The 12,718-nt window shown below is 56.7% G+C and overlaps 1 protein-coding gene and 1 long non-coding RNA gene across 8 annotated transcripts; one reads left to right on the top strand and one right to left on the bottom strand.

The window, feature by feature from the left end:
- Nucleotides 1-145: 145 nt before the first annotated feature.
- Nucleotides 146-7,734, top strand: LOC125699506 (uncharacterized). 6 transcript variants are annotated; one of them, XR_007379585.1, is made up of 3 exons: nucleotides 146-392; nucleotides 2,463-2,600; nucleotides 3,780-7,734. It is a non-coding gene; the product is annotated as an uncharacterized LOC125699506 (long non-coding RNA). The 6 variants fall into 6 exon arrangements; XR_007379590.1 differs by having other exon boundaries at nucleotides 2,841-7,734; XR_007379589.1 differs by having other exon boundaries at nucleotides 2,463-3,895; nucleotides 4,464-7,734.
- Nucleotides 7,735-8,911: 1,177 nt separating this feature from the next.
- On the bottom strand, nucleotides 8,912-11,213 carry TPPP3 (tubulin polymerization promoting protein family member 3). 2 transcript variants are annotated; one of them, XM_048959092.1, is made up of 4 exons: nucleotides 11,111-11,203; nucleotides 10,541-10,721; nucleotides 9,698-9,851; nucleotides 8,912-9,555 (listed from the first exon to the last, which is right to left on the bottom strand). In XM_048959092.1, exons 2-4 carry the CDS (start codon nucleotides 10,708-10,710, stop codon nucleotides 9,367-9,369), a joined length of 513 nt encoding a protein of 170 aa, XP_048815049.1. In that variant the 5' UTR covers nucleotides 10,711-10,721; nucleotides 11,111-11,203; the 3' UTR covers nucleotides 8,912-9,366. The 2 variants fall into 2 exon arrangements, with proteins under 2 accessions (XP_048815049.1, XP_048815048.1); XM_048959091.1 differs by having other exon boundaries at nucleotides 8,913-9,555; nucleotides 10,541-10,771; nucleotides 11,111-11,213.
- Between the last annotated feature and the right edge of the window lie 1,505 nt (nucleotides 11,214-12,718).

The following is a 12,718-nucleotide window of genomic DNA, read 5'->3' as shown; positions in this document are numbered from 1 at the left end:
TGGTTCCCAATATCCCACCTGGCTCTCCTTGGGTCCATCACCCCTCTCCCCATCACCACCACCTGTGCACAAAGGCCTGCCCCCACCCTCCTATGGTGCTTTTAAGGCCCATAGGCAGTTTTGTCTTGTTGTTGCATTGCACCCAAGTGTGGGTTTGGCTGTGGGTTAGCACAGCGTGCAGAAGGGCTGAGGGAAGGCTGGCTGCAGCCCTGGCCTGCTGTGCCACTGTCACCGAGGGGGGTGGCTTTGTGCTGGAGATGGAGAACGCAACTCCTGCAGCAGGAAGAAGATAACATGAAGCTGTGATGCCTTTCTCCCTCCCAGAAAGGCTGCAGGAAGGGAGCGAGAAGGAAACCGAGAAGAGGAAGGTGAACAAATGGCAGTGAAGGAAGGTAAGAGCTGAGCCAGATTGGCTGGGTTGGATGGGGCCCTGGGCAGCCTGGGCTGCTATGAAATGTGGAGGTTGGTGGCCCTGCGTGTGGCAGGGGGTTGGAGCTTCATGATCCTCGAGGTCCTTCCAACCCGGGCCGTTCTGCCGTTCTGCAGCTCGCACAGCCTTCAGTGCTGCTCAGCCCCAGCACCGCCCTGCAGCTGAGTGGCTGCTCTCTCCCACTGAAACACCGCGACATGGGGCAGCCCAGCACGGCGCTGAGGAGGGAGGAGGGCTGGGACCCACAGAGCGGCTCTGCTCCTCCATGGCGGCCGGCCGAGCAACGGCAGCAACGGGCGGGGACGGAGAGAGAGCGGCTGCGGGGGGGCACGAGGGAGGCGGGGGGGCAGGAGCGGGGGGGCAGGAGCGGGGGGGGGGGGGGGCAAACCCGATGTTCTTAGCGGGGAAAACAGCTGGCATCTCGCTGCGAGCGGGTGGGAATGCGGCTGGAACGGCTGCTGCTTAGCAAAGGGGGGAGAAGGGGCTGCGAAGGGGGGGGGGGGGAAGAAGGGGCTGCGAAGGGGGGGGGGGGGAGAAGGGGCTGCGAAGGGGGGGGGGGAGAAGGGGCTGCGAAGGGGGGGGGGGGAGAAGGGGCTGCGAAGGGGGGGGGGGGAGAAGGGGCTGCGAAGGGGGGGGGGGAGAAGGGGCTGCGAAGGGGGGGGGGGGGGAGAAGGGGGGGGAGAAAAGGGGCTGTGAAGGGGTGGGGTGGGGGGAAAGAAGATGCTCGTGTTGCCCTTGCAGCAGTAGGCCATGTGGTGAGGAAGCAACAAACGGCTGTCATTCTTTATTTTCCCTTCAGGAAAGTGGGTTGTGCTTAAATATATTAATTAAAGTCGGTGCATCGTTAATGCTGGTGTATAATTAGAAGTGGGGAGCAGCATCTGCGTTGCTGTACAGCCCCGATGGGGTTGTGCCTCTGACGTGGCTGTGTGCTCACCTCTGATCAGATCTGTGCCGTATCTCTGGGATGTGCTTGGAGGCAGCCTGCTCCTTTCATGCAAAATCGGGGTTTACCCACTGCAGAATGTGGGGGGTCCCAGCCCAACCTGGCTCCCTTTGCTCCCCGCTGTTCTAACCAACTGTTCTCCATCTCAGAGGACAGAGCAAACAGGAGGGGTTTTGCTTTGGGTAGCAGCAGCTCTCGTGATCTTTGGAGCTGTGTGAGCGTGCCATCGCACTGCATGCCTTCAGTTGTGCTCTCACATGCAATGGTGCTGTGTGGAATTAAAGCATCCAGCTGTGCTACGCAGCTTCTGCTGCTCTCACTCTCCTGCTCCACCTGCTCCACTCCCTCTGAACCAACTTCATGCTGCTGAGGATATTCCAGCTAAGGCCACGCTGTGCTGGAGGAGGCGGGATGGCCGCTGTTGTCCTCAGCAGCTTGGGCAGCTTGGATCCGAAAAGCTTGGTCGAAAAGCTTTGCTGTCAAAGAGATTCAGTGCTTGGAGAATGCCTATGGGCAGTGCTATGAAGCAGGCTGCTGGGATTCTGGTTTCTTGCTCGGGTTGGAAGGAGAGACAAATGATACATGGAAGTCTTTTAAACACGAAGTGAGGTGAAATCAATGCATATATGGCACCTACGAGAGCCTTTGATTCCTAATTGCAGACTGTTATAAAGCTGTTGGCATGCATTTTATTTCTAGAGTCTCTTCTAAATGAAGCACACACCTCTATAGAGCAGATTGATGGAGTTGCTGTGCTGTCCTGGCTGTTCACTGACCTTAGGGTACTGCTGAAGGCATGAGCTCAGGAATTAAAGAGCTCTGCATGCTTCTCATACCAGCAGAATGGTACCATGAAGGCTGGTTTAGAGGCATCATAAGTTAATGACCAGCCAGTATTTTAGATTTCAAGCCCTATAAGACATAGTTTAAACTACCTGTGGAGGTCACTGGAAACTCCTCACCAGTTTTTGCCTTTCAGGACATGCTGTTACTGATAGTAACTTCATAGGAAAAGCTCATGTTAAACAATACCCCATAGGATTGTTGGGGGAGAATTTTCATGGCAGTCTTTTTGTATCTCTGCAGCCCAGAACTTGCTTTTCCATCTGGTGGATGCTCACCTGACAGCTGCACAAAGCTCCTCAACCTCTGCCAGAAATCCTCAAAGTCCAAAGGACTCAGCCTGAATCTGCTGAACAACTTAATGGAATGGATGCTGCTCTGGTGGGTGCTTTTTGCTCTCTTTGTGAGCATGCTAATGGAAATTCAATAAGAAGATAACCTTATTGTGAAGTTTTTAATTAGCACTGCTTCCTTGTAATAACGAAATTGAGAAGGGATTAATCACTTGATTTAATTACCGAGAGAAAAGATGGCTTCCAATGGGATTTCCATCTCATGTGTTGTGGACACTCCTCGTGCCTGGGATCAGCCTCTCTTACACCAAGGCATTGGTTCCCACAGGTTTGCTGCTCTCCTCTACTTTTGGCTCAGTGGAAGTTTGTTGAGCGTTGCCTACTTGGTTTGCAAGTATCTCCAGTTTAGGGACTGGTGTCTGCTGGCCCTCGTTTGGAAATCTCTGCAGCTGGGGCTTTGGGGTTGCTCTCGTTTTTGTGAGGTGGTGATGAAGCCCTGCCAAGTAGAATCATAGAATGGCCTGGGTTAAAAAGGACTGCAGTGATCATCTGGTTCCAACCAGATGTGTGCAAGGTCTCCAACCAGCAGCCCAGGCTGCCCAGAGCCACATCCAGCCTGGCCTTGAATGCCTGCAGGGCTGGAGCATCCACAGCCTCCAACATCTCTCCTTTGGGCCTGGGCTGAACAGGGCTCCAAGCACGCATCAACCCTCCTGTCCTTAGCAGAGCATTTCAAAGCCTTTTCTTCCTCTCCCTTCAAAGATACTGGGGCCAACCAGCACCTCCTTGTTCATCCTGTCGGCCGTTGCTTTGCCAGCAGCATCCCACAGGATCCTTCCCAGATCTCTCACCCCTTCCCAGCGTTGTTTATTTATCAGTATCTGTGCTGGCCACGGAGAGGAGCTGTTTGGCTGCGCTCTGCCTGCTTCTGCTTCCCAGGAAAGCAGGCAAACAAACACCCGTCATTCTGCCTCTGCAGCCTTCTTCCTGCTGGCTTTGGCCTCGTGTCCAGCCCTGAAATGCTGTTTGTCCTCTGCACAGCAAGCCTTCAAGCAGCAGTTCTCCCTGATCATCCTCCACGCGTGGCCGAGTTGCAGGAATTGCTGCATTTCCCACATGCTGCTCATGCACTTCAGCTGTGGTTTTGTGTTTTGTCTCATGTACTCCTCTTGCAGGCAGGGGCAGGCCTGAGCCTCCGCTCTCTATCAGTGTTCCTGCTCCCTTCCTGTGGGATGCACCAGCTCCAATGTACCATTTCCACCTGCAGGAGGAAGCCAGCTCAGCCAGCTGTGATGTTCGCCCATTCGGAGCTCCTCATTGTTCTCAAAGCTCTGCCTCAAGAAAGCGAGTGAAGCTGGATTTATGAAGGATGGAGCTCAGCAGGTGGAACCTTCTCTTTAGTTTGTAATTCACTTCAGTTTGTGCTGGCTGAAAATCCCAGGGCAGCCAGGCTGCATGAATCCCAGCTGAATCTGCAGCAATAACATGGGGCAGGAGCACAGCAGCCTTCACCCCACATTGATCTGCAGCCTCGCGCTCCTGCTCCTTGGGTCTAAGATGCACAGTGCAGGTTGGGCTGCAGGGCAGATGCTGCAAGGAAATGTTTAAATCCAAAGCTCAAATTTGTTCCCAATTAGTCCTAAAAAAAACAACCAAAAACCAAACCCAACCACCACCACCCATCATAGCAAATATCCATAGTAACATCTCTGTTTAGCTTTGTTTTCTGACGTCACCTCGGCTCCCTGACAGCATGCCTGAATATCTCCTTGTGCCTCGTGTGCTATTGTTTGCTGAGGTTGGTTCTGCACACGTATGCATGAATGCTTTGGAAATGGCTTTGTTTTTCTGTTCTTTAGGAATGTGTTCCAAACAAACACCCTGGAGCAGCAGCACAGAGGTTTGCTTACACTGCACTGCGTTACTCTCGGTGTCATTTATCACTCTCCAGGTGGATCACCCAGTGTTGGGAAGCTCCTAGGACCTGCCAGGCACTGACACAGCTGTAGAGACGTTTCATTCCTCTGATTCTGCCGCCCTCAGCGATGTTGGTTGGTGGTTTTGTCTCCTCACAGCTATAAAGAGTGACAAATTCATTCACTGAGCCTGCATGCTTGAAAGCCAAGATAGAAATGTGCCAGTGCAGTGGGTGGAGAGGAATATCCTGGCTACAATGGATTTACTTCTTTAGGAGAAGAATCGCGGGTCAAAATGAGAGACTTTTGCAATGGGAGCCCCCTATGGGCTCCCAGCTGTTCTAGCAGGCAGGTGAGCACAGGGTGCAGTTATTAATCATTGTATGACAGCAATGCAAGCAATCTTAAAATGAGTCATGGTTGTAGTTGTCTAGAAATACAGAGGTTAAGTGCAGGCTTCCTCAGTATATACATATTTTAGTGTGAATTTGAATAGATGGAAGACAGTATATCTCTTTTGAGACATCATTGCAGTGTGTGTGCGCTGCTGAATGCCTGTCTGCCCTATGAGTCTTTTCTGTGTCAATCTCACCCGGCTCTTTTAAACACAAACATCTTCCTGCTGCAGCAGCTGTGTACAGGGAGCACTCACACCACTCACAGAGCAGCTCATCCTCCCCAAAATCACACCGTTCTGCAGCCATCAGCCCATTGTGAGGAGCAGCAGGGCTGTGACCAGCATGCAGCTCTGCCCAGCGCTTTGCTTCGCAGCAGCTGAGCCATCGTCCTCCGTAAGGAGAGCAGAGCAGGCGTGAAGCAGGGGCTGTGTTTGTTTTTATGTCCCACGCAGAGTCCTGCTGGAGAATCTGATCTTTGCACCGGTCCATTTCTCTGCCCCTGTCCTCCTGCTGCACTGATGGGGTTAACGAGACGTGGGGATGGCTCCCATCTAATCACATTTCAGCTGAGATCATGCTGTACTGGGAGGAAAGGCATCGAGTTGATTCAATTTGCTCTGCAATGGCACTGCATCAGTACCAGCGTGTGCCTGGCGATGAAGCATTGCTTGTAAGATCTGTATTCAAACCAGGGTCTTTGGGCTGCCCAAAACACACATCCCAGATTAAAATGACCCATGGAGGAGCCCAGCCCATCACCCCAGGCACTGGGTTGTTGTCAAAGCACAAAGCCCTTCCTTTAATTCTTTCAGCCCTTCCTTTTACATTTCAGATCAGCCTGGAAGCTCCCAAGGGAAGCAGAGAAATGGCTCATAGAGTGGAAATTTAAGGTCATCTTTTGGTAGCGTCCCACCTGGATAGCATCACTCTTTCCAGCAGTGTGGGGCTGTAGCTTCAGCTTTAACACTTCTTCTTTCTGCACCAGCTCCATTCAAAGGGGGTGAGTTCGAAACGCACGGAGCTGCTTTCGTGCTGCAGAGCCTCACTGTGTCTGCTTTGCAGTTCATCAGAGCAGCTCACAAAGTTTCCAGCATGGAGCTGGCGTTCCCACAGGGCTTCACCCATGCCAAGAGCCCGGAACTGTGCAGAGGGAGCAGTGCACTCCGTGCTGCCAGACACTGATTGCTTCTCTTGGCCTCTGTTTCTGATTTATTTATGTGAACTTAATGACACCCGAGCAAGGAGCCCAGGAAGGCATCAGATCAAACACAGGCTGACTTCATTGGGCTAAAAACGTCTCAGGCTTCCCATCGTCAGCCACGTTACCCCTTGGATCTGTGCTGACCAAGGGGACCTGCTGGATCCTGCAGTGAAGGAGGTCGCTCCCATGCACCCATCAAGGCCAAAACTGTGTCTATAAACGATGCTCCATTTCAGTGACGTGGCCACAAGGAAGAGGTTTTGTTGCTTCCCTTGGAAGTGGTTGAAGTTAGCATCCAAGGACTGAAGTCAGCTGGTCTGTTTGCCTTCAGAGAGGATGGCTTCATCTTTCCTGATCCTGCAGGGAGGTGCTGGAGAACCTGGAGGTGCTTGGGAACAGTGGGGATGTGGCACTGAGGGCACAGTGGGGGTGGGTCAATGGTTGGACTGGGTGATCTTAGAGGTCTTTCCAACCATAACGGTTCTGTGTTTCAGGCTTTGAGTTACATCTGAGCTTGTCTGAAACCTCAGTTTTTCATGGTCTTTTTTAACCTCTGTTGCAGGGGGGAAGGCCTCTTGCCCCCACCCTACTGAGGCCCTTTTCCCTATGGAAGCTCATAGCCCAGGATCCTGCCTTCTGCTCAGGAGAGCCTTGGATCTGCTTGAGCACAGGAAGGGAAGGTGCCAAGAATGAGCTTGCAGAAAGAGAAGATAAATTAATGAGCACCATGACTGCTGGTGTCAGCAGGTACAGAACTACTGGTACCAGTGAGCAGGAATGGAGGACTCCATGATCCTGATCTCTTCCAACCCGGGATATTCTGTGCTTCTGTGTCTCCACGTATTCTTCACCATGTTCCTGCTGCCCTGAAGGCTTTGCCCTCTCTTTGCCTCCACCACCAGCCAGTCCTCCTGGTTCCCTTGGGCTGACAGTGACACGTTGTGGGTTTGCTCTTGCCATCCCATATCCTCTCCCAAGCCAAGGGAAAGGAACGTGTGGAAAGGGAAAAAAATGGGCTGCAAGCTTAGTGCTGGGACCTCGATAAATGCAAGTGACATAAATGCTGGCTGAGACACCTTCTGCCTGCTGGCTCCTCTGCTGCTAGGGAGTTATGCTGGCTGTGAAGTGGCTTTCTGGAGCTGGTGTGGAGCCAACCTTGGAGCAAATGCTCAGCCAGAGCCAATTCATTAGCAAAGGGAAGCGGCTGCAAGCCCCCCATTTAGGCTGTGTCACTTCACATGGCTGAAGGCAGCCCTGCTGATGATGTTTCAAGCCCTCTGCTGCCCCAGCAGCCCGTGGCACCACGTCAGATTTCACTGGTCAACCCCAACCTGGTGGCCTGACAAGTTTTCCACCCACCCAGCCATCCTGTTCTTTGTGTCTCCTGGAGCAAACCATGCTAAAGCCACACTGAAGTCTACAGTCATAGAATCATTAAGGGAAAAGACCACTAAGATAATCACAACCAACCCCACTCCTCCCCTTGGCTACCCACCACCTTGTTGTAGAAGGCCATGGGGTTGCTCAGGTGTGCCATGCCCTTGTAGGTCCTTGGTGGCCATTCCCTGTCATCTGCGTGTCCTCCACCTGCCCAGAATCACCTCCCAGGAGCGTTTGCCCCACCACCTTCCTGGGGACTGAAAAGCTGCTCTCCAGATCCTCCTCCTTACCCTGTCTGAAGTGAGATATGACATTTGTCTCTTTACATCAGCTATCCCTGTGATCACCACGACCTTCCCAAACCTTAGGTGGGAGTATCAATGTTGGCCAGCCCCTCCTTGCCATGTTGAACACCCCACTGACAAAGTTGCTCTTTAAGTTGACCCTGCTGGGTCTTTGCCAGCACTGCTTGCCTTGGGTCTGGCTTGGTAGGAGTGGGATGTCTGTGCTGGCCAACCCAGCAGAGAGGTCCAGCCATGTGCCCATTGCATCCTCACCATTTGTAGGCCGTGTGGTTGGGTCTCGATTCCCCAAAAGCACATCAGAGCCTTGGGCCAATGACCGAGCTTTGAGGGTTTGGGGCAAACACAGCACTTTTGGCCTCTGGGGAGAGGTTGTGATCAGATCAACACGTTAATGAGCTTTTCAGTACCCTAGGGACACCTTCCCAGTATCCCCAATTTGCCCAGGGGTCCCACAGCCCCTCACAGAGCTGCCCTGATGTGGGCATTTCCATTCCTCCTGTCCTTTGTCAGCCCCACTGGCCTGGTTGCTCACCTCATTGCAAAATGTCCTGCCTCATCACATCCTCCACTTGCAGAAGGACAGGGATGGGTAGCAGTAGTGCTGACCTTTAGGAACCGTGGTTCAGCCCAGCCCCAGGCATTTCATGCCTCCTTTTGCAGTCAGATAATGGGAATCAGCAAAGGGGCAAGGACCCTGGACAAGGGGCACAGGCAGCCCCACAACCCTCATATGAGCTGCTCGAAGCGGGGCTGACACCCCCAGCCCATCGCCGTGCCAGGGAGCGATGTCAGCACCAGCCCAGGGTCAGCCCACAGCCTCCTGCCTTTACAGAGGGCGGTGCAGAGGGATGTGAGCTGGCGGGCAGCCGAGCCGTGAGCAGCTCCTGCAGCGCTGTGAGCAGCAGCCCGGCGCTCGGGCAGTGCTGACACTGCGGGCGTTGGGGTGGCAGCGCCCTGCCCCAAGCGCCACCCCAGCCCAAGCGCGGCTGCTTGCTTCCCAGGGATGGTTACCAGGAGCCCGCGGTGTGTTTGGTTGCAAACAGAGCGGGGGCCGGAGCCAGGCGCTGTGTTTGTGCCTGCGGTTGCTCAGGCAACTCGGGGCCAGCCAGGAAGCGAGTCCTGGGGCTGGCCGAGAAGGACAGAGGGATGGACAGACGGATGGAACCAGAGGCGGGGCGTCAGTGCGGAGGGGGCTTTATTGCGGGGTGACAGCGCGGGGCTGCGGCATCCTTTGGTTCAGGCTCCTTGGGGGCAGTGGGAGCCCACGTGGGTGCAGAGCTGGGGGCTCGGGGACCTTTGGTAGTGATTGGACCCCATTCTGGGAGCTGCACTGGGAGATGGGACCCATGGCAAGCGGCATCCCGATGGGGCGATGGGAAGGCTGCGACACCAGGGGTGGGGAGGGTGGGCTGAGGTCCCACAGGGTCTGAGGTAGGGAGGGCCGAGGTGCCGGCGGGGCACCCCATGGAGCAGCGCTGCAGAGGCAGGGGGTGATGCACGAAGGACGGACGCGGCGTTGAGACGGAGCCCGGCTGCTCGCCCGTCACATCCGACATCCCGCCAGCGTGGGGCCGGCCCCGGTGCAGCCTCCCAGGCCCTGCGGCCGTGTCCCGAGGCCAACGTGACCGAAGGCGGTGGGCGCATGGGGCAGTCCCTACTTCTTCACTTTGGCATCGTAGGTGCCCGCGTTCTTGTAGGCGCTGACGTAGCCGCTGTTGTCCACGATGTTCTCCCGCCCGCTCTTCCCCTTGCCTTTGCCCGTCTCATCGAAGCGCTCCTTGTGTGACCCCGTGTACTTGGAGGTGTCGGTCAGCCGCTCCACGGCGCCCACGTTCTTGGCTTTCTGCACAGGGACGTGGACGCAGCGGGTCAGCCAGCATCCCGACCCCATGCCTGTTCCTGAGGCCCACCGGGAACCCAAACCCGAGCCCATAGGGCTCCCACAAAGCACAGCCCCATCCTCACCCCGTGCCCCCCGCTCTCACCGTGACGCCCACATTAATGGGCTCCTTCCCAGCCACCAGCTGGCAGATGGCCTCGTATGCCTCCTCCTTGCCCTTGTCCTTAAAGCGCTTCGGGGCCAGCTCCTCCAGGGCCTTCTTGAACTCCTCGTAGTTGATGACACGGGCTGTCTTCCCTCTGCAAGCGCCAAACATACGCTGTGAGCATCACCTTGTGCTGGTCCAAGCCGCATGGTGAGGACCCCAGAATGCTCTTCTCCCAACCTGGGGTTCCTCAGCCACCTCCAAAACGCAGTAGGGCTGCACTGGTCAGAACAGATGGGCTTTAGGAGCTTTGCAGCCCAGTGGTGTTACAGCCCTCTGTGCCTAAACCTCACTGGGGATTTGGGCACTGGTGATGGGAGGGTTTGTGCATCTGTCATCATTGCTTCTGACCTCCCCTCATTGCCCAGCTTGGCACAGAGCTGCTGTGCTTTGTTCTTCCCCATTGGCATCGGTGCCCAAAGTCACTTGGCTCCAGCTGGGAACAAGAGAACCCAGACAGCAGTGAGGGGGGAGCAGCATCCCCATCTATTGTCACTTTTGCACCCTGGTGCAGCATTGATTGCCACCACATACACGGGGACCACAAAGCATCCCCAGGTCAGAGCCCTCCCTGAGCTCAAAGCTGTGCCCCACCCCGCTGTACAGCCCTGAGCATCCTCCTGTTGGGATGTTGAATGAGAAGCTGGGTTCCCACTTCCTCTGTGCATGACTCAAAATCTGAGCTTCAAAATCTGAACTTCCCATTCTGCAGATTTGCACTGATTTACAATCAACACCCACTGCACCATGGAGAGGCACGGGAGACCCCAACCAGTCACTTACTTCACTTTGGAGAACACAATGTCCACGTCGGTGCCGGTGACGCTTTTGCCGTCGATGACTTTGCAGTCCTTGCACAGCTTGGCCCAGTTCTTCCCATTCATCTCCTGCCCCGTGGCCTTGGTGTCGCCATAGATGGCGAACTTGCGGAAGCTCTCCTCCAGCGATGCCATCTCAGAGCTCCCTGCCATGGTGCCGCAGGACGGGGTGGAGCGGCCCCTCACCACCGGGATGCTGCCGACGGCTGACAGATGTCTTCGGGGACGGCGGCTCGGGATGCGAGCGCGACAGCCCACGCCGGTCCTGGCCACCACCCGCCCGCAAGTCCTCAGCCGGCTCCCAGACCCGCGCCCGTCTCCAGCGCGGCTCCCCCCCCCCCTCAGTCCCCCTCCCGTTGCCTAGCGACCGTCGCTAAGGGCAGGGCTGCGTTGCCTAGCGACCGTCGCTAGGGCTGGAAGGCGCGGCCCCGGGGGATGAGGACCCCTAAGGGAGGGTTCGGGATCCTCGGAGCGGTCCCGACCCCGCGGTGCCCCCCTGCCCCCCGCCGGCTCCCGGTGCCTGTCCCGCTCTCACCTCCCGGTGCCGCTCTCTGGGCGCGGCCGCCGCCGCCGCCGCTGTTTAAGGCCCCGCGCTGGCGCCGCGCCGGCCCACGGCTGCGGGAGGGGCTGCGGGACGGAACGCGGGGCCGCCCCCTCCCGCCCTGCCCGGACCGACACGCGGCCGGAGGTGTCCGCCCGCAGCGGCTGCGCGGGGGGAGCCGGGAGGGAATGGGAGCGGGGGGACCCGGCTCCGCTGTGACACCCGGAGCCCCTCCTGGCTCTATGAGAAAGGACCGGCAGCTCCATCCCCGCGTCCTCCCTCTCCCGTCCTTCCTCCCTCATCCTCCATCCTCACTCCTCCATCATCAAAGGTTGGAAAATCTCTCTCGGATCCCCGACCCCACCGTGCCCACTGCCCACGTCCCTCAGTGCCACATCCCTGCGGCGCTGGGATGCCTCCATGGATGGTGAATCCTCCCCAGCCCTGGGCAGCTGTGCCACTGCCTCACCTCACTTGGGGAGCAGAACTGTCCCTAACACCCGAGCTCCTGGATGGGGGTCCACGGAGCCATGCTGAGAGGCAATAAGAAGCTGTCGCTGAGTGGCAGCCAGGAGGAAGTTGGATGTTTCTTGCTATTTTATGGATATATTTTTTTAATCTCCTTGGAGACTAAGAGAAAAGCAGAAATGCTTCTATTGCCCAGTGCCCACCGAGCCTTCCTCCTCTGCCCGCCTCGTGCTGCTCTTGTAGGCTGGAGGTCATCTGGTCCAATGGAGAGCCCAGAGCAGGATGCCCTCGAGCACATCTCACAAACAGACACCCCAGGGACTGCTGAACATCTGCTGGGATGGAGCTCAAAGAGTCTGAGCAGCCAAAGGGTGGCAGCCGAGGGGCGACACATCTGGGTGAATAAGGGCTGGCACATCTGGGGAGCCAAGTGAGAAGGGCCCGGAGCCGAGCCGGGCCTGCTGCCCCATTGCTGCCCCACGGGCCAGGTCGAGCAGGTCAGGTTTCGGTTTCTAAGGGCCGGGGTTTGTTGTGCGTTTGTTGTCACTATGACAGCCCTGTCAAAGCCAGGTCCTTGTTGGCTCCTGCAGCTCCTCACGCAGGAAGGAAGGCCGGGAGGAGGCCGGGGCTCAGGCTGGAGCCAAGCAGGAGGTCCCACGGGCCGAGCACAGCCATGGCTCCGTGCCCAGACCCTGGGGACTTTCCCCTTCTGATGATTTCCAGAAGGGATCGGGGTGTTCCCAGCACCCGAGGAGCAGCACTGGTCCGATGCTCACCCTGGTCTGTGCCAGGCGTGCATCCCACCCCAGGTCACCCGCAGGATGCTGAGCTCAGAGCGCAGCCCAAGCAGGGACGCGCACCTCCTGCACCCCATCCTCCTCCTGTGGGCACTGCCAGTGATCTCGGCCCACCGGGGAGCAGCGGGGTGGGATGAGGTTACGTGGGAACGCCGCTCCTATAGAGCAAGTTGCTACAAAACAGAGGGAAGTGTTTCAGAGGTTGTGCAATATGTATATGGTAACCCTGGAGACAGCTCGTCCAGAAGGCATTAGCGGGGCTTAGCTGTGTCTGACAGCACACGGGGTGTGCAGGCGTGCCCAGCCCCGCTGCTCTGCCCCACGGCGTGAGGTTTGG

This window comes from Lagopus muta, chromosome 12 (assembly GCF_023343835.1).
Source record: "Lagopus muta isolate bLagMut1 chromosome 12, bLagMut1 primary, whole genome shotgun sequence".
NCBI classification, from domain to species: domain Eukaryota; kingdom Metazoa; phylum Chordata; class Aves; order Galliformes; family Phasianidae; genus Lagopus; species Lagopus muta.
The sequence above is the reverse complement of the archived record's forward strand: the minus strand, read 5'-3'. Positions and strand labels throughout refer to the sequence as shown.